Raw genomic sequence first — 21362 nt, 5'->3', positions numbered from 1 at the left:
CGCTTATAGTGTTTTTCTTTTATGAAAGCAAAACGTCTGGTACACGTTCAGTCTCGACAAGAAATGACATTGAAGACAACACGGAAGTTTCTCACTCGTTCTTCGTTTCGGTAACTTGACACAAACAAACAAACCCCAAAACAACCCATCCCCGTTAGAAAAAAAGGTGGTTCGACGTCACTGTACGCGCATGTTGATTGGCCTCTCGGCCGGTCTTTGCCACGCCCACAAGGAAGTCTTTAAATATGACTGGTCAACTCTCTCGTCGACGTGAGGAAATGTATCCAAAGTCTTTAAAAGTTTTATTTTGTCCCACGTTAACGTTTACGCCACTTTTCTCGAGATGTCGTTTTTCTTTCTTTTTTTAATACTGTCTGTACACGCTTAATGTACATAACCATCAATCAATATCGCACACACACACACACACACACACAAGCCTTGAACACGCGTACAACACGTTAAGAAGGCATCAAATAAATAAGAAATAAATTACAGGTTAAAAAAAACAGCAGTTAAAAAAACATATCGAGTCAGTCGGCAGCTCAAACCATTCAATCGTTCAGGAAATTATTTGAAGATGATTTAATGTTTATTTTTGGAATACAATGGCACCTTGAGGTGTTGAAGTGGGGCAAATTAGCGCTCCATCATACTGTATTTTTTGAAAAGCAATTGGTAGATACATTCATTGTGTTTGATTGGACTTTGTTCTTGTGTTGAAATTGGCGATTTGGTCAAATTGAGCAACATTCTGTTGCCGTGGATTAAGAATTTATATCTTTACGAATGATAGTTTTAGTCGCTCATCTCGAATGGTGCTAACAATGATCATTAAATAGTTGACGTGTAATTCCGTTTTTTGTTGAAATGCTAACACAGGAAGAAAAAAAAAGCCACATCTCATACGACAGGTCGCGTCTGTAAAAAGTGGTCTGGCCGGTATCTCAAGGTGCCAAAGTATTGACTTGGAATAGATGGAATTGATCCCATCTGGAACCATTGGGCGGTCGTGAGCGATCGGGAAGGTTCCGTCTGAAACGTGTCGGCACTTGCGGCGCTGAAAGTGAAAGGAAGGGCCTTGAACCTTGAACGTTTGTCCTTCATCCTTTTTTTTGGAGAAGCGTATTTGTGTTAAACGGTGTGAAACCACTAAACCAAAATGACACGCAATCACAAATCAGGGGCGACAGGAAGTCACATGACCCGACGGCCGTAGGTTATAGGATGGCGTCCATGAAGCCGGTGTCCAGCGTGTGGACGAGGAGCCTGATGAAGGACATCTCCTTGCGGGTGTTCTCGAAGATGACGCGCGGGTCGTCCGATTGGCAGCGGAGGCAGTTGGGCGCCATCACCATGGCCAGGTTGTTGACGTCCATCTTGGTCACCGACACGTTGGACGGCTGCGCAAACACCTGCAATGAATCGCAGTCAATTTTGCAACAAACAGACACCCCCGCCCCCCAATAAACAAACAAAACAAATCAATAAACAAAAAAATAACATGGTGAATAAATTACTAAATACATCTAAAAAGCAAAAATAAATAAATAACAGAGCGAATGAATAAATACAACAAGATAAACAAACAAACCAAAAATAAATAACAGTGAATACAAACATTACTGCGGTAAATAAGTAATAAAATGAATAAAAAGCAAAAATAAATAAATAACAGTGAATAAATAAGTAAACAATAAGCAAATAAATACATGATAAATAACAGTGAATAATTAAATAACAGAGCAAAAACAAACAAACAAATAAATAACAGTAAATAATGTGGTGAGAAAATAACTAAATAAATAAATAGTAAAAAAATACATAAATAAGAGAGTGATTGAATAAATAGTGAGAAAAAAACAAAAATAAATAACTGAGAGTAAATAAATACATAAATAATAAGCAAATAAATACAAGATAAATAACAGTGAATAAAAACATTACTGCGGTAAATAAGTAATAAAATGAATAAAAAGCAAAAATAAATAAATAACAGTGAATAAATAAGTAAACAATAAGCAAATAAATACATGATAAATAACAGTGAATAATTAAATAACAGAGCAAAAACAAACAAACAAATAAATAACAGTAAATAATGTGGTGAGAAAATAACTAAATAAATAAATAGTAAAAAAATACATAAATAAGAGAGTGATTGAATAAATAGTGAGAAAAAAACAAAAATAAATAACTCAGTGAGTAAATAAATACATAAATAATAAGCAAATAAATACAAGATAAATAACAGTGAATAAATAAATAACAGAGCAAAAAAATACAACCAAAGAAATAAACAAAATAATGTGACGAATAAATAACGAAATAAATGAAATGCCAAAAAAACAAATAAGAGTGAATTAATACATAAATAATAAGCAAACAAATAAAGAAAAATAACAGTGAATAAATCAAGAGAAATAACAGTGAATAAATAAAAAACAGGGCAAAAAAACAAATACATCAAAAAATAACGTGGTGAATAAATAACGACAAAAATAAAAAGCAAATGAATAAATAAATAAGTAAAAAACAGATAAAACAATTATAAACAACGGATGGAATAAATAAATAAATAAAAGAGAAATAACAGTGAATAAATAAATGACAGCAAAAAATAAATAAATAAATAAATAAATCCATAAATGAATAAATGAAAACGGCCAAACTTTTCCACATTGTCTTTTTGCATTTAGTGACAAAAAAATCTCAAAATTATTGACACAAATTTACAGTTGTGTCATTTGTCTAAATTGCTGATTGATTTTTTTTCTTTCTCTGAAAAAAAGGTGCGAAATGAGTGCGCGCGCGCGCTTTCGTGTAGTTTTTGGTTTTGTTTTTGTTTTTGTTTTTTGGGGCGTGCGTACCTGCAGGAAGCGTATGAGGTAGCAGAGCACCAGTTTGTTGATGTGCGGCAGTCCCAGCACCGCTTGGACGGCGCCATCGGCGTTGTCGTAGTTGTTCACGCAGCGGTCGTAGAACTCGTGCGGAATGAGCGGCTCCTCCAGCTCGCGGTACCAAAACTTCAGCAGCGACGCTGACGTGGATGGACGGATGCAATTTCCAGCATCCGCTTGATGGAGGCGGCGGGGATGAGCGCTCACCTGGAATGTGAGGGTCTTCCAGTCCGGTGGGGATCTTCCATTGGTCCACTTGCAACTTGAGGGCGTTGACCTCGTCAATGTCTCCGGGAACCCTGACCAAGCAAGGGCAACGGGCTTGTTTTATTAAAAAAAATAAATAAACATAACAATGCCCTTAGAGCTTAGCCGCGGCTGTCTTGGATTGTTGTTCGGCTTCTTAACTCATTGACTGCCAGACCGTGTGCAAAAAAAAGGGCTCTGTCCACTCTCCGTTTTTGTCACTCCAATTCCAGACCCCACAGAATATTGACTTTTACGACTGCATCAACATTCAATACAGCGTTAAAAACCTTAGACTCTTTATTTAGTTAATTCCTAACTTATATGGGTCCGGAGCTATATGAGCTTGAAATGGGGGCAGATGTACTAAACACAATACGATACATACACATTCCTTTAGATCGCGCTTTAACAACAACGCAAGCTGTAACTCAGCGCTAACGTGGACGCAAGGCAAATACTTTCGCCCTCGTGGAAGGAGAAAAAAAAAAAAAAAAAAAAAAAAAAAAACATTGTTAGAGGTCTGGCCAGCGCTTTATTGGCACCCAAAAAAACAAAACCCAAACAAATTTGGGAATGGCGCTCTGCCATATTTTCAACTCCCGAATGTTAAATATGTCAAATAATTTCATAATTTATATATGAATATTTTCACATTTACAGTCATCCATTTTCCAATTGAAGAATGTTATTATTCCTAATTTTGATTCGTAAATATATATTTTTTTAAATTTGTTATATATTAATATTTTGACATTTACAGACATACGCTACAATATTTTTTATTTGTGATTTTGATTTGTCAATATAAAATTAATTTTTATTTGTTATATATTAGTGTAGTTTTGATATTTACAGTCCTCCATTTTCCAATTGAACAAAATGTGTTTGATTTGTAATTTTGATGTCTAAATGTAAACGTATGATTTTTTTCTTGGTGAATGGCAGTGACTGAGAGAGAGAGAGAGAGAAAGGGTGGGTGTTTGCTGACCTAAAGATGCCCTCCGTCTGATCCCCGTTGAGGCCCAGGACCTCCTCAGAGAGGCGGGTCTGGACCCAGGGCAGCTGGCGGTCCGGGTAGCGTTCCCTCTGCAGGGCCATGACCTCCTCCAGGGAAGAGCCAAACATGGACGGGCTGAAGATGGCGTTGCGGGCGTGCTGGATCTCCTCCAAGCACGGTTTCTGAAGACCCTGACGGGAGGAACAAGGTCAATACGGGTGACCGGACCGGACCGGACCGGACTTGATGGTACCTTCTTGGCGCCGGTTAGCGCCGCCTTGGTGAGCTTCCGGTAGCAATGTTTAGCATAGCTGCTAATAGCCACTCCTAAACAGACAAACACACATTCACAATCAATATCCGGAGCTGAAGATTTCAGAATCACAATCATCTTGTTTGCCAAGTATGTAGAACACACGAGGAATTTGTCTCTGCTACAAAAAGCTGCACTAGTATCATCACAAGAAAAATTGCAAAGAGGCACTAGACAGGATTCTTCTTATTCTTATTATTATTTGCTATTGTTAGGTTAAAATATTACAGGCTACCTTCACTATCTATTAGCTATCTGCCTGGCTAGCTAGCTATATATTGACTATCTACCTGGCTGGCTATCTAGCTAGGTATCTGCTGGCTATCGATTGGCTAGCTAGCTTTCTATCTATTTGAGTTACTTCCAGGTTGAGTGAACGCTGGCGCGTGCTCACCCGCAGGAAGACTGAACCTGTGACTGTAAAGTGACCTTAAGAGTTTTGAAAGGCGCTTAGAAATCACATGGATTATTATTATTATTATTATTATTGGCTTGGAGGAAGAAGTTTTGTTTGAATGTCGGCTGGATTTGGTGCGGCTGGATCGGTAGCGCTGGAAAAGGCGGTGGGCAGGATGCAAAGGGTCCAGGTGGACCCTAATTCAGGAAAACTAAGAGGGGAGACTCGCGATGGCGCAAAGGTACCCTTGGTGTCGTTGAGGGGGTCCGTGTGTCTGCAGATGTAACCCTCCAGGTAGGCGTGGAAGCGCGGCGTGGGCGGGAAGAAGGCCAGGCAGACGGCCATCAGCTCCCAGCCGCGCTCCAGGCTGTCGTAACGGAAGTTCTCCGTGGTCTGCCGGCACAGCTGGATGTACAGCTCGTCGCGGAGGCCCTGGTTGCTCCAGCCGCGGACCACCACCTGCCGAGAGGGGGCGGGGGAGGGGCGCAGCCGCAAACATTCCAAGTTGAAGATATTGGAAGCAAGCAAGTAAAAAAAAGAAAAAAAAGGAAAAAAAAGAACATATATACATATCGCATCAACTCTTGTCGATATGATTATACAGTTGTGGATGGCAGTCATATGCCGAGAACTGTAAAAATAAAGGGAATGAAAGGAATACAAAAAATAAAATAAATAAAACAAGTTCAAATAAATTCAGTAAAATAAATAAAGAACACAAATTAAAGAAATAGATAAAAAATAGCTAAAATAAATAAATAGGGAACTGTAAAAATAAAATAAAGACATACAAAAATAAATAAAACAAATAAATAACAAAAATAAAATAGCTAAAATAAATAAATAGATAAACAGGCAGTAATACGCCGGGAAGGGTAAAAATAAATACAAACATAAATAAATAAATAAAAGAAACAAATAACATAAATAAAATCAATGAAAGAGATCAAATAAATAGGTGGCAATATGCCTGGAACTGTAAAAATAATAAAATAAAATAAATAAAACAAAATAAATGGATAAATAACATCAATACAAAAACTAAACACATAACATCAATAAAATAAATAGATACATAAAACAAAATAAAATAGCAAAAATTAATACATAAATAAGGAGTTATAAACCGGGAACTGTAAAAATAAATAAAATACCAAAAATAAATACATCAAATAAATAATATAAACAAGTACCGGTAGATAAATAAAATAGCCAAAATAAAGAAATGCTTTGCTTGAAAAATCCCCCTAAACTTCGAACATTTTGAGTGGTGATTTTTAATCCCTTCAAAGGCCTGTTTTTCAACCGCAACAAATGGTCGTAGAATCATGTTTGCAGTTCCCAAGCAAACCTGCAGAGGTCACTGTTGCCTAGCATTATACGGACTAAAAGTCCCATCGTCTTTTTTTGGCATCAAACTCAGTTCGAAGGTTAAAACTCATTAATATACATACTTATTGGTTTATATAGCCATTTAACAACAACACCTAACAAAGCGTTAATATACCGTATTTACCTTTAGAAAACAAAAATGCCAATTTATCATGTAATCCCCTTCGACAGGCTAACGGTAATTAGCATCCATTCTATGGAAGTCGTTTTGAGCTGCTTTGTTGTTTTTTTTGTTTGGCGTACCTCCAGGGCTACGAAGAGGGGCTCGGCTTTGGCGCGTCGGTCCCCCATGTAGGTCTGGATGAGCTTAAAGATGTCCACCGCCTCTTTCTTGACGCTGCGGTCCGACGTGACGATCATGGGCTTCTTGATGGGCTCGCTGCTCCACGCTAGCATGTTAGCGATGGACACCTTCCTCCTGAAAAGACCCTGCCCACGCGTACAAGAGCGCGCTTTTATCAGGCAGGACGGCTGGCGAAAAGGCAGTTTGGCGCACCTGCGTGTGTTTGTTGAAGTGTTTGGACGCCCAGTTTTCGATATCGGTCTCGGAGGACGGTTTCCTCAGCGTGAATTCCGGGAAAACGCCGCAGCTGGCGCTCGGCATCATGTTCCTGGCGTTGCGACTGGCCTCAAACTGGGCGCAGGCCCCGAGATCCTCCGACTGACATGGATGGAAAGAAAGGCGGCAAAAGTCAATGGCGGGAAATGGTCCCGCAAGCAGGACTAATCACGCAAGGGGCTAGATTTTTGAAAGCTGTGACGTAAGGGATTAGCTAAATAGCTGAATAGAAAGAGAACAAGCGAGCGAGCGAGCGAGCTTGATAGATGAGCTTGGAATTGGACGACTTTGATTTGCTTTCTGGGGCCCAATAAAATGGTTTGGCGCCCAGTCCTTCACTTTGACATCCGCGCCGCATTACAACTCTGAAAACGGGTCAGGGCTGCTGGCGGACACTATTTTGCCACAAAAGTCAAACAGCTCCCTTCCGTGCATGTTTTGGAAACCAGAGTACCCTGAGAAAAGCCACAAGGGCCCAAGGAGAAGGCGCAAAGTCCACCCGAGGAGGCCGGACCCGCGCGTGCGCGCCGTGAGCTAACCGGCGAAGCGCCGTCGGCAACCCCGGCGCGAATTGGAAAGTGGGCGGACGTCGGTCGGGTCACCTGCGAAGGATGAAGATACGTCTCGGGCGAAGCCAGGCCGGTCTGCACCGAGAGACTTTTCTCCAGCAGGATCTGCGGGAATCCCAGACGCTCCAAGGTGCTTCTCTTCCAAAGGCGGCCGTCGCTCTGCGCCAGCGCCTCGTCCTCGCTGAAGGCCCTCGCCAGCGGCCCGGGCAGCGGGACGGGCGCGGCGCCGTCGCTTTCGTAGCCGCGAGTCCCGCCCCCGTCGGCGCCCGAGTCCCAACTGCCGCGCTGCTTCATCAGCCGCCGCGCCTCCGACGCCGCGCCGCCAAAGTCGCCGACGCGGCGGTCCGCTTCCCGCGGGAGCGAGGGCTTGCGGTTCTTGGACAGGGAGCGAGTGCGGCCGGGGGACCAGGAGACGGAGTCCCGGTAGAGTAACCTCCGAGCCCCTTCGCCACCCTCGTAGTCCGGCAAGAGGCGGGGGTCCCGGATGAGAGAGCGGCTGTGCTGCAAGGTGCGGGACCCCCCGCGGGAGGCGCCGTAAGGCGGCAGGCGGGGGCCGGACGACGACTGCTCCACGTAGACCAGCTGCTTGACGTACTCCTTCCCCGCCGGACTGTACTCCAGACTCGCCGTCTTCTCCGGACACTTTTGCCGGGTCAGAACCAGCTGGCCGTAAGGGGACTGCTTGGGGGAGCGGTAGAGGGGCGCCGGCGACTTCCCGCCGCCGTAAAAGGAGGCGTCGGACGGCGGCTCCTCGTAGATGGGCGGGGCGCGGTACTCGGAGGGCGGTTCCTCGTAGAGCGGCGCCTCGTGGGCGTAGCGAGGGGACGACGGCTGCGAGTCGGCCGAGGAACGCCGAGGCCGGCTTGCGCCCGCCTCGCCGCGTTTCAGGAAGGGCGAGCGGCGGCGATCCTCGGCTTCGGGGGCCGCCGGGGAGTAGCCGTTACCTTGGTGGGACAGGAAGCTCGGCTCGCGCTCCGTCACCTTGATCAGCATGCGCTCCTTCGTCCCCGTCTTCCAGCGGAACGGGGACGTCCTGAGCCGCACACCCACAAACGCCACTCAATATTCATCATCATCATCATCAGCAGCAGCAGCAGCATACATTTCATTTCCAAGCGCCTTTCAAAACTCTCAAGGACACTTTACAGTCACAGGAAAAGTGAGCGTTCACTCAACCCCAAAGTAACTCAAATAGATGGAAAACTCACTAGCTAGCTCATAGATAGCTAATAGCCAGTTACCTAGCTAGATAGCTAATTGTGACATCAAGCAGTTGTAGATGAAAGAGGAGAGGCTCAAAGCCTCCTTTTCAACAGTGGACCAGGGACATCATGGTGGATTGTGCACGTCTACTACCAGCTAAATAATGTTGTTGCATTAGCTATCCATTAGCTAGCTGACTAGCTATTACCTGTTTATTAGATAGCTAGCTTTCTATCGATTTGAGTGACCTTGGGGTTGAGTGAACGCTGGCGCGTGTGGCTGCACGCGCCAGCCCCAGAAAATCTTTTCCTGCGACTGGAAAGTGACCTGGAGAGTTTTGAAAGGCGCTTACAAATCAAATGGATGATTATTATTCCATCAAGGTTGTGAATATTTAATGAGGTGAAGTTGATGAAGTTCACAAGGAGGCTTTCTTTCTTTCTTTCTTTCTTTCTTTCTTTCTTTCTTTCGTGATTGGCTGACAGAAATTTTTCATTTGCCAGCCAGCCAGCAAAGTGCTCACTTGGCATCGGTGCTCTCTTTCATCCGCCGACGACCGGAAGAGGGACACCAGTGTGAAATCGATTGGTCACCTGGCGGGGTGTTGAATGGTCGCTGAATGGCGCTGGCGTGAGAATGTGAGAAACAAAGAAGAAGAAAAAAAAAAAAAGAAGAAGAAGAAGAGGCCTCAACGCCCCTTCCGGCTTCTTTTTTGAAGAGCGAACGTGACGAGTCTCAGCGGGACTTGAACGCAACAAAGCTTCCGCTTTTTGGAATTAGTTTGAGAGAGCCAAGGTTGGGGCGCCGGAGGGGGGGCGCTTATCCGTCTGTTCATATTAAAATTATTTGTTTTAAATATGGAAGATTTGTTGGAGTGCAAAAAAACTACAGCTCTGACGTGATTTGGTGTTGCTGGAGAGATACAGGAAAATCCAAAGAACAACACCCCCAGCACCCCAAAAAAATCAAGAAAATAATGTCAAAGAAAAGAATATTAAAAAAATAAAATAAGATCATATAAATAGTATAAAAAGACAATAAAATAAAATGAAAAACAAAATATAATAAAATACAATTTATAAAATTAATAAAACTTATTGACAACACTGAAAAAAACGGTGGTTATTTTCAGCATAATTCTGGATGGTTTTAGTTTGTTTGACAAAATAAGACGCTGTTTCAGGAATTTTTTTGTAATGCATTTTTGACCAAAACCGGCGGTTACTTTGGGCATAATTATGCATGGTTTTGGTTTGTTTGACAAAATAAGACGCAGTTTCATATAGGTTTTTTTAAAGTATATTAAACAAAAATAAAATTATTATTGATAGTATTACAAAATAAGACGGTTTCGGGAAGGTTTTTCGTAAAAGTATTTTGACGTTAGCTTGATTAGCCGATTAGCCAAAGCCCGTTGACGCTAGCTTGTTTAGCCGATTAGCCAAAGGCCGGCGATCGCCTCACCGTTCGGCTTCATCGTTCCCGGCCGGCTTGTCCGCCGTCCCTTCCCGGTCCAGCGAGGACGAAGTGCTCCCATCGCGACTGAGGCCGCTGTTGCGTCCCGGGCTGTCGTCGGCCGAGGCCCCCGCGGGGACGGCGGCGTCGGCGTCGGCGTGCTGCTTGAGCGTCTGCAGTTTGGCCAGCGGGATGATGTCGCAGCCTTGCGGGCGGTGCCAGACGGTGCGCCGCGTGGACGCGTCGTAGTAGTAGAAGCGCGAGGTGTTGGCGTCGAAGAGCTCCCACCACTGGTCGTCGCCGCTGCGTTTGATGCGCACGCCCGCCGGCGGCTCCCACGCGCACTCGCCCGTCAGCAGGTTGGCGTACATGCGCTCGCGCGTACGCGGCTCGATGATCTCCACCCACTCCAACCTGGCGGCGCGCAAAAAGGCCAGACGCGGGCGCTTAGCTAACATCGCTTAGCATGCTAGCATCCGCCCGCGCCCAAATGAGTCCAAACTTTGATTGGACTTTGTCTAGATTGGAGATGTCAACTCCTCTTCAATCCTGATTTTGATGTCAACAGAAGCCGACAGCTGTCAGTCAGTCGACTTCGCTCATTCACTGCCATTCCCAAATTGATTTGGGAATTTATGACGCAACATTCCCAAAGTTGTTCGGCTTTTGGGTTTTCTTGCGGGGTACCGATAAAGCTTCATTCATCCATCCAGATATTTATTTATTTATTTATTTGTTTACCTCTTTATGTATTTATTTATTTGTTGATGTATTTATTATTCATTCATCCATTTATTTATGTGTTTATGTATTCATCTCTGTGTTTATTTGTGTATGTATTTATTATTCATTCATTTCTTGATCTGCTCTCCATTTATTTATTTACTTATGTGTGTATTTATGTATGTGCTTATTTATGTACAGTGAGACCTCAACTTACAAACTTTTTGTCTTACAAACGTCAAATTTCTGAAAATTAAACCTTATAATAAGCACTATTTTCATAATACACACCCACCACGGCTGGCGGAGTGATCATCGGCGGAAGCACACGACCGAACAGCACCAGAGGTTAAGTTACCAACAGTGTTAATGGAAGGTGACTCTCCTTCCATAAGCCATCAACGACCATCAAAAAGGTCAAGAAAACTTTATTTTACAGCACAGTTTATTTCTTTAATTACAGTCCTCATGTCATGCGCCTCTCTTTCCAAACAGCAATTCCCTTTGACCTTCGACCTCCAACGCCATTCCATCAATGACCATCACAAATGTAAATAAAGTGACTTTATGATACAATGCAGCGTATTTCTTTCATTACAATACAATAGCACATTTATTAGACATAGAATAGGGTATGTTGTGTGTAGTTTTAAGGCTTATTTAGTCGTAAAGTATATTTTATGGAAACCCGGGAACGGATTATTCCCATTTTAATTGTTTCCTATGTGAATTACTTTTTTGAGATACACACTTTTCGCCTTACACACTCTGTCTGGGAACCAATTAAGTTCGTAACTTGAGGTCTCACTGTATTTGTTTTTGTATTTATGTATTTGTTATTCATTCACTCATCCATTTATTTATCTGTTCTCCATTTATTGATTTAGCTATTTATTTACTTGTGTATGCATTTATAAATGTATTTGTTTACTCATCTATGTAACTGCGTATGTGTTTATTTACTGTGAGACTAATAAAGGCATATCCATCCATCCATCCATTTATTTATTGATGAGAAGGTTTCTTCAGCCGTCATCTGAAGAAAGAAGAAACCTTCTCATCGATGGACCACTTCTGTACGACTGAGAGCTTACACAGACATATGTATTTATTCGCTTGTTTATTCATTCATTCATGCGGCCATTTATTTATTTATTCACCTACTCATGTATTCATTCATTCATTCATTTTTCTATGTATTTATTTTTACTAAATATTTGTTGATGTATTCAATATTGATTTATTAAATATTTATTTGTTTATTTTTATTGCATTTATTTATTCACCTACTTATTTATTTATTCGTGTATTCATTCATTTTTCTATGTATTTATTTTTATTAAATATTTGTTGATGTATTCAATATTTATTCATGTATTGATTGATTGATTGAGGAGAGGCAAAACGATTTGTTCCAACAAGTGTTGGACTTCCCACAATGCCTTTCCACACACACAGGTTTCTGTTGCACCCACATCGGGGGGACGTCAGCTGCCCCTTTGGAATGAGGGCAAATTTTTGCAGGCGCTTATTACAAAAGTGGAAACGACGCCGCATATTTCCATCGGCACGCGGCGGCGGCGGCGTCGTCAATCAACAATTTCCCTGGCGATCGGCAGAAGAACGGGAACATTTTGCGCAGGTTTGTGCGTGGACGATGTCACGGTGCCTCCGCGTCAAATGGAGCCAAACGGCGTGAAAGGGGGCGGGGGGGGCGTTAAGTAGAAATCCGCCGGGGAAACGGAAGGATTAATTGGCCATAATTGCATGCAAATGACCCACTTTGATGAAATATTCCCAAGTGACGATTGACACGCTAACCCCTTTAGCGCGGCTTTTTCTTACCGCCGTGTCTTCATTGGCTAACGACACAAGTAGATGAACGGGGACGATTTCAGTCGATGCCAAATGCGGATATTAGCAGGAAAACCGGCTTTGGGAGGGAGTTAAGTGTGACCTAGCATATGTCCCGCTAATGCTAATGGACAAGTCTAAAAGGGCGCCGCGAGTTTGTGGCCACGCGGCCAGCCGATGAATACGTCGGCCATCTTGGCGCCACTCAGCGCTTGTGACGATCTGGCTAGCTCGCGGACGACAATTTTCCCTTTTAACGAGAAGCAAAAAGCACAAAAAGCTGAAAATGGCAACCGCGCCGCTGTTTCTTTTGCTCATTTGGCATTGGCGTACGCGTCTTTCAAGTTGTCACGGGCGGCGCTGGTCGTCCGCTTCTGCCGGGCTAAGCAAATCCAAGTAATCCAGATTCCACACAGAACACAAGACCTTTCAAATGAGAGCGATCACTGCCACCTCGACGGAATCGCCTTGTTTTTTTTTTGTCAGTACGTCGACGTGCGCCATTTTACTTGTTCTCATTCTCTTCTTATTGTCGGTAATTGTCAGTCAAATATTTATGATCAAGATTGAACGGGATCTTTTAACGGGTCATCCGCTGCCAGACCATGCGCAAAAAGGTGTCCGCTCCAGTGCCAGGGTTTTTCTCATTTTCATTCAAATTGCAGGACCCGCTGAATTGGGACTTTTATCAACATTCAATGTAGCGTACGAAACCTTACAATCCCCCAAAAATTGTTATTTCCTAAATGATATGGCTCTGGAGTTATCTGGGCTTGGAATGGGTAGGTACTATCTATTAGCTAGCTAGCGTCCTATCTATTTGAGTTACTTCCGCGTGTGGCTGCCGCTGCTCACCCGCAGAAAAAAAAATAGCTTGTGACTGAAAAGTGACCGTGAGAGTTTTGAAAGGCGCTCCGAACTGAAATGTATTACTATTCTTATTGTTGTTATTTTCAAGCAGGACGTTTGGATGTAACGCCGAGGAGTTGAGCTCCACCCCCGCCCGCCATCTGTGGCGTTCCAGCATTCCTTTCATTCTGTCGCAGTCGCCCAAAGCCAAGCGTCATTCCCGGTGAGCTTCCCTCCCCGGGTCGAATGGGCCCTTCCCAAGGAAAAAGGAAAAGCCACCCCGGAAGAAATCTCGGAGGTGCCGGTCGACACCCCCCCTCCCCCCCTCTCCCCCTCCCTCGCCGCAAAGGCTTTTGCGCCACCCACCCCGTCCGTCATTGCGGCTCAAGCAGAACAGCTTTTCCGCCCACTCGCCGACGACGAATTAGAAAACGCATTCAAGCAAGCGAGCGTTCCAAAGTGCGGCCCGGGGGCCGAATGTGGCCCTCTGTCAATTTTCATTCGGCCTCCCGTCATAAAATCAATAAGGTCTGTCTGTCCCGCATGTAGAATGACGACATCGGGCGCTAGCTAGCGCTGTTAGCTATGTATGCTAAGTGCTGCCATCTGGAGGATCGATTACAAATAACAAATTAGGAGAATTTCCATTTTTTTAATTCTAAAATAGCAATTTTTCAAAATATTCCAAATTTTTTTAAATGGTGAATTTCGACATTTAAAAAAAATTAAAATGGCAATTTTCAAACTTTTAAAATGTTCTAAAATGGCGTTTTTCTTTTGTTTGTTTGTTTTTTATTCTAAAATTGTGAGTTTCTAAATATTTTAAAATTGTTTCTAGAATGTTAATGTCGTCCTAAAAGTCGATATTCTGTGGGTCCTGGAATTCAAGTGACAATGACAAAAACCCTGGCACTGGAGTGGACACCTTTTTGCACATTGTCTGACAATGAATGAGTTAAATGTTTTTTTTTTTTTTTAATGTTACTTTTTTGGGGTGGGTGGTGACGACAGCACTGTCAGAGAGAAAAAGTACGATAGATGCCAGGCATACAAAGCTAAATAAAACTAGCGTGATATTGCTTCATTTGAATGTCCACATTGGCTAACTGTTAGCCTCATCCCCGAAAGTGGAACGTCACGTGACCCGCACGCACGCACGCACGCACGTTGTGACGAATCAAGCGCGTTGTGGCGAATGAAACATCGATTGGCACGCCGTCCATTTGCGAGGCGGCTCAAGTTAAATGCACGAGCTGTTCTTTGGCGACGCGCGAGCTAGGCGGCGTCACGCTACGCCCGCGATTGAGTCAGCGTCGGACGATTTCACGCCGTTTGACGAGCGCGTATAATTGTCTTTGGTCATAAACGTCCTCGGCAGCTAAAGGACATCTCGAGTGGCCGCACGTGGCGCGCGTTAGCACATGCTAGCTCGTTTGTTGGCTTGCCGGCTATCGACTCCTCACCTCCCCCGCCAATAATATGACGAGAAGCCATTGCGACAGGCTGTTATGACGAGCGTTTACACGCACTTTTTTAATGCTAATAATTTGTCCGAGAGGGAACCCGCGCAGAGGAACGCCGGAGCAGGAATCGAACCCACGTCCTCTGCATTGTGAGGTTGACGCGCTAACCAATGGCCCACCACAACTTATCTTTCGTCACCAGACATTTTTTGGATTTTATAACTACATTCATGAATGTGATCATCAGAGTCAATTAGCAAAAGATTGATCACACTAAAGGAAATAAACAAGCAAGCAAATAAATAGAGATACATAAATAAATACACAAACAAATCAATAGACAAATGACATTTAAATAAAGAATATACAAATAAATAAAGAAACAAGTTAACAAATGTACACACAAAGAAAGAAATAGACAAATCAATACACAAATACATACATTTATACACAAATATATAAATAAATAATAAAACAGATGCAGTGAAAATTTAAATAAGGAAATGAAATACAAACACATTAATGAACAGACAGCCAAAAAAAACAAATAAATAGACAAATAAGTAAATAAATAAATACAAAAATAAATAAATAATACATGAATAAATAAAATACAAATAAATAAACAAATAAATATCCACGCAAACAAACAAATAAAAAAAAAATAGACAAATAAAATAAATAAATAAAGAAATATATAAATAATAAAACTGAAAATTGAAACAAACAAATGATATACAAATAAATAACTGCATAAATAAGTAAATAAATAAATAAATATGTCAATAAATAAAATACAAATGAAGAAACAAATGAATAAATGTCCTCACAAATACATTTTTTACAAATAAATAACTGAATAAAAAAATTATAAAACAGATCTACAGACTAAATTTTAATAACGATATACAAATACATAAACACACACATAAATTCACGAACACACACATTAAGAGACATTTAAATACACAAATAAATAAATAAACGTAAAAAAATAAAACAAATCAGTTGTAATTTAGCAGATGTAATGAAACTAAGTGCCAGAAAGGATTGACTGTGCTTCTTTTCATTTGTATTTTTGTTGAATTGCATATTTTTTTTCTGAAAATAAAGAATGTCGCGTCCATATTGTATATGTCACATCCTGTCAATGTCAAAGCATCAATTTGACGGCGAGGACGCTCCGCATCATCCGCTGATGACTTTTTCCACGTCAGGCAGCGAGCAGGCAGGCGGCCTGGCTGCTCGCTGCCTGCGACCAATCGCGACAACGCCGAGGATTCCGCGGTCGGTCGATAGCAATCAAGAGATACAAGCGACGCGGCCCCACCCCCTCCCCCACCATCATCCTCCGGTTACTATCTATCCATCAGGCCCCTCCCCCTTCCCCACCATCATCCTCCGGTTACTATCTATCCATCAGGCCCCTCCCCCTTCCCCTCCGATCATCCTGACAAGCGGCGCTGGCATCTCCGCATCCGCGATTGAAAGCTCTGAAAATAGCAGCCGCAAGCCACCGACGGCCTTCGGAACCTTCAGCCACAATTTCTATTTTGCTCCTTAGCTACCTAGCTAGCTGTCTACTTGCTATCTATTAGCTATCTAGCTGACTGGCTCGCTACCTAGCTGGCTATCTATTAGCTAGCTAGCTCGCTTTCTATCCATTTCAGTTACTTCCGGGTTGAGTGAACGCTGGCGCGTGTGGCTGCCGCTGCTCACCCGCAGAAAAACTGAACCTCTGACTGTAAAGTGACCTCGAGAGATTTGAAAGGCGCTTATAAATGAAGTGGATTATGATTATTGTTATTAAAGCTAGCTAGCAATGAGCTAGCAATGAGCTACGGATGGCTACCGGGTGGCCCGCAGAGCCTTTTAAAGATATCCGGCGCGAAAGCGCATTAAAGCGGCGAGCAAAGACGCACACGGGCTACACGGGCAGGTGTATTGTGTTGTTAAAGTAGATTGTGAGCATCAGTCAGTCGAGTGCGGGGGAGATGGACGGTCTCCTAGCAACCGTCGTCTTAGAGATGGCGTGACCCCGCCGCTAGCGCACGTCAAAGGGAGCGTGACACCACGCCCCGAAGACCTCCACCCGCGCCTCAATCCCGCCATTGCCGCATCGGACGGAGACGTTGCGGCGGTGACGCGTCGCCAACTCCCTCAATTCACGTCAATCATAATTGACAAGATATGACGGCGCAAAATGGGACGATGCGGCGTGGTGACGTAGTTACAGGAATGGCTAGCTCCAGCAAGATAGCGCCCATGAACACATTTTTGCACATTTTGTGTCCGGCAGTGAATGAGTTAATGACTTTTTTTTAATGTCATTTAAATGTATTTTTGCAAGTAATAAAGTTAACTACTTTGATACAAACACCAATACACAATAAAAACTTGGGAAGCTAACATGATTTTGACATGTCACATCAGAAAAATACAACAAAACCGAAAACATCAACTAGCGACACAAATACAAGGGCAACAACTACGTACTCTTTCGTATGCTTTGTTTTGTTCGAAGGGGCGAAAGACGAAAGGGCAATCAGAGTTCCCTTTCACCAATGGACCAGAGGCGTCAATACACCGGCACCGTACATGCCCAGAAGGCCAGCGAAGGCATCAAGAGACATATTGTAGCTCCATGACACGCGCAGATTACGGGGGTTGAGTGGCTTTGAATAGCAAGTGGAACACTCCAGTGGGCTTCTTTGACCACTCAGCCTGTGGACCAATCACAGCAGCGCATACCAAATGAGCATCTATGCTCACTCGTCGTTCGACCAAAGTTAGATCCAAGTTTTCAGATTTAAAAGTTTCATGCTGCGGTATGCTTAGTTGGCCCAACGTAAGGCCCACAATGGAAGCAGGGAAAATATGGGGTTCATCGGAGGTGAACAGATACAACCTGTGACGGTAAACTGTCATCCTCGGGTAAGAAATCTAGCCTTGGACGGAATTTAGGACTTGGCAGGTGCGTCAGTGCGGCACTAAGCGATGTCGTTCCAAGCAGAGGGTTACTGTTTGCTTCTTCTGTCATGTCTGAGTGTGTTGCCATTTGTGTTGTTTTTCTTGCTGAATGGGCTTAAGCACCACAACTCATTAGTATTCGCATTTTGTTTGCTTGTGTTAATTACACAAATTGTTATGGGTATGCGAAAAGGGGGGTTCCCGGTATCACATTGACTTCCAAAAGCTAAATAAGAACACAAATTGCAAAACGCCACAAATGGACTTTGATAATTAGCACCGACGTCACAGTTGTATAATCATGACTTGGTTGCGGGATAAAAGCACGAGCAAAATTCCTGCCGCCTCTACTTCTGATGTTGTTTTTGTTGGTCGCAAAATTGGATTAAAATTTCATCTTTTTCACGCGACACATCAATTAGCAATGTTTGCCAGCTCGCCCAATTAACATTTTAGTATCCAATAAGTACATTTGGGAAAAAAATACACGTCACATCTCCCCACTGAGTTACGTGTGCCTTTGTGTAAGTGTGTGTGTGTGTGTGTGTGTGTGTGTGTGTGTGTCGTGATTTACATGAGGTGACACGATCTGTGTGACACACAAATGCACGAGCCATGAATTATTAAGGCGGGCCAACGACGCTGGTCTCGCGGTGGAGCGGCTTCCGCTGTACGTAGCCCGCCGTGCCACATCCAAGCTAGCTTACGACTCTTCCCGCGTGTCAACTTCCCAAATGGCCGCAGAACAAAAGGTTGAGCGCGCTCACCTTCCCGCGGGGGGACCAAAGCGGATTCAAATTGGCAATGTTTTAAATGTTCCACCGGACCGCGGCTGAACAATGACTCTGGAACACACCTTGCTTGGAGCACTTTTCCCACAAGCTAACAAGATTCCGCGGATCCGGGTACAAAATAATATCATCATCATCATCATCATCATAATAATAATAATTTGCGAAGGGCCACATTGTAGTTACGGTTTCCTCTGAGGTTTTTGTTTTTCTTGCTTGCGATAAAGCGCTGGCCAGACCTCTGGCAATGTTTTTTTCTCTTCCACAAGGGGGCAGCATTCCCCCTTTTTTCAGCTGTTGTTAAAGCACGATGTAAACCAATGTGTTGCATTGTATTTTAGACAGCCGCCCTCATTTCAAGCTCAGATAACTACAGACCCATATCACATAGGAATTAAGTCTTATTTTCCTGGATCAGGTAGAGATCTGGCCTAGGACTAATTTAAGACTTGGTGAATTCCTTCACAGGTGACAAATCTATCAGTTCGTGGAAAGACAATTAGCTCATATAACTCAAGACCCATTTAATTTAGGAATTAAGTCTTTCTTTCTGATGAAAGAAGAGAGTCTAAGGTTTCTTACGCTGCATTGACTGTTGATGTAGTCCTAAAACTCAATAATCTGTGGGTCCTGGAATACGAGTGACAATGACAAAAACCCTGGCACCGCAGTGGCCACCTTTTTGCACATGGTCTGGCAGTGAATGAGTTAACGAATAACTACTTTTCATGTTTGAAGTCAAAAATAACGACCGTTATTGTGGTTTACGTGGGACAATTAGAAATTTTGGTTCGGACTTTGGCAAATAGCATGGAATTTCGCAAGTTTAATTTGCTTTCACGGGCCAAATAAAATGATATGGCGGGCCAGATTTGGCCCGTGGGCCTCGATTTTGACACCTGTGGAATACTGTCGACATTTTTTGGCCAAGAGGCAAGACAACGCCCATAACTGGTCATGTGTCGCAGGACACATAAGACAAACAATCGACGGGTAATAATAGTCATTTATAATAGGGAATAGAAAGACGAACAGTGGACTGATTGCTTGTCAAAGTTAAGGCACACGTAGCTCAACCACTGACAGCTTTGCACCTCAATAAATGACTGGTCGCCAGCCATTGTCAGAGAAGGTACAGACAAACCGAACCTCTGGTGGTCCCGAGTGAAACTCCACATAGACAGCCTGAACGCTTTTGACGGGACTTAAACACCGAACCTCCACACTGCTAGCCGGGTAAGATAACCAAATAGCAGCCGCGGTAGCCGCGGTGCGACGTTAACTGAAGAAAATTCGTCCGCGTTACTTGACGGACGGAGCAGCCGAATGAACGAAGGCAACGTGTGCCGAAAGGCGTCGCGATGGCAGGAGAAGGGCGACGCACTTCCTGCTGCATGTCTGCCTTCATCCATTATCGGGACGAGGGTGAGGCCACACCAAAAAAAGAAAGAAAAAAAAGCAACAACTTGACACCGTGGATTGAACGACGGCGATGGATATTTGCGTACAGATACGCAAAAAGTTGCATTTCCGCAGTAAAAGCGAGATCTTTGCCTAATCGCCGAATGACGAGTCAAGTGATCCAATAGATTATTGCTCCGGAAACACGCAAGTTTCGTCGACAGAAAGGCATATTGAACTCCTGTCTCCTCGACGACGATGAGGATGCCGCACTGATGCTCCGTTAGCATCCTCCGCTAGCATTAGCCGCATTCCGCTGAGGTGAGGACGATTCGCTCCGACAGGTGCACGCAGGCGGCCGGCAGCCGCCTGCCAAAAGCCTCCTCCCGGCCACCGCCGGCCCCTGCGGAGCCCGGTGAGGTTCGGCGAGCACCTGACGCCGAGCCGGACAACACCTGCCACTGGCTCTCTGGCGAGAGCGTTCATAAATGGTGGCCCGGACGCGGCGACCGTCCGTCCGTCCGTCCGTCCGTTCGTTCGTTCGGTCGTTCGTCGTCGCCAAGCAATATCTCTCGCTTTATCGAGTCGACGAAAAGATGAAAACATGTACTCGCGAGACTCACCTCTCGGCCATTTTCCCCGCTGTTGTTAAAATCCCTTTGGAGTAAATGCCACAGAGGTTCGGTCCATGTTGGCCGAAAACGCAGCCGCCGCAGTCCAACCAGAACCCCCTACTAGTGCCAGACGACCGTCGAGGTAACGGGAAGCACATAGACTACATCCGGTAATGAGCCTCAGGGGTAAAACAAGATTTATTTTCCTCCGAAGATATAGCACCTATTCAAATCCCCGGTGCTTTCTCAGATTAAACCGATATAAACCTCGTTAACATTTATTTATGTGAAAATACCACATTAAGTCTTATATTTAATGTAAAACAATAGATTTTTTTTTTATTTTGACGCTATCAGACTTCCTTCTCCCGCTTGGTTATTTCAGTGGGTATACATTGGAGAGAATGCGCACTGGCGCGAGGCGTTCAAGTTGAAATGCCAGCTACGGTGCATCCGAATCTTTCAATGTTCCGTAACACCACGACTATCCCAGAATACTCCGGGGCACTCTGAAAAGGACAGACAGATGGACCGACAATATCTGGTCTGCGTGAGGGCTATGTGGATTGGATTGGATTTGCCTTTATTAGTCTCACAGTGGAGAAATTTACATTTCACAGCAGCAAAGTGATGAAAGGAATGAAAGTAGAAAAACAAAATACA

General features: G+C 43.7%; 1 protein-coding gene across 2 annotated transcripts; it reads right to left on the bottom strand.

Annotated features, from left to right (window-relative positions):
* Positions 1-346: 346 nt before the first annotated feature.
* arhgap39 (Rho GTPase activating protein 39) lies at positions 347-20858 on the bottom strand. 2 transcript variants are annotated; one of them, XM_089001511.1, is made up of 11 exons: positions 20709-20858; positions 10044-10448; positions 7410-8409; positions 6745-6909; positions 6492-6677; positions 5102-5315; positions 4400-4473; positions 4138-4337; positions 3108-3199; positions 2871-3040; positions 347-1415 (listed from the first exon to the last, which is right to left on the bottom strand). In XM_089001511.1, exons 1-11 carry the CDS (start codon positions 20855-20857, stop codon positions 1221-1223), a joined length of 2850 nt encoding a protein of 949 aa, XP_088857637.1. In that variant the 5' UTR covers position 20858; the 3' UTR covers positions 347-1220. The 2 variants fall into 2 exon arrangements, with proteins under 2 accessions (XP_088857637.1, XP_088857638.1); XM_089001512.1 differs by lacking the exons at positions 10044-10448; positions 20709-20858 and adding an exon at positions 9103-9625.
* Positions 20859-21362: the final 504 nt, after the last annotated feature.

Source organism: Hippocampus bargibanti, linkage group LG07, assembly GCF_051943395.1.
Source record: "Hippocampus bargibanti isolate YZ-2025 linkage group LG07, ASM5194339v1, whole genome shotgun sequence".
In the NCBI taxonomy this organism is placed as follows: Eukaryota; Metazoa; Chordata; class Actinopteri; order Syngnathiformes; family Syngnathidae; genus Hippocampus; species Hippocampus bargibanti.
Note: the sequence above shows the minus strand (reverse complement) of the source record. Positions and strands in the feature narration are given on the sequence as shown.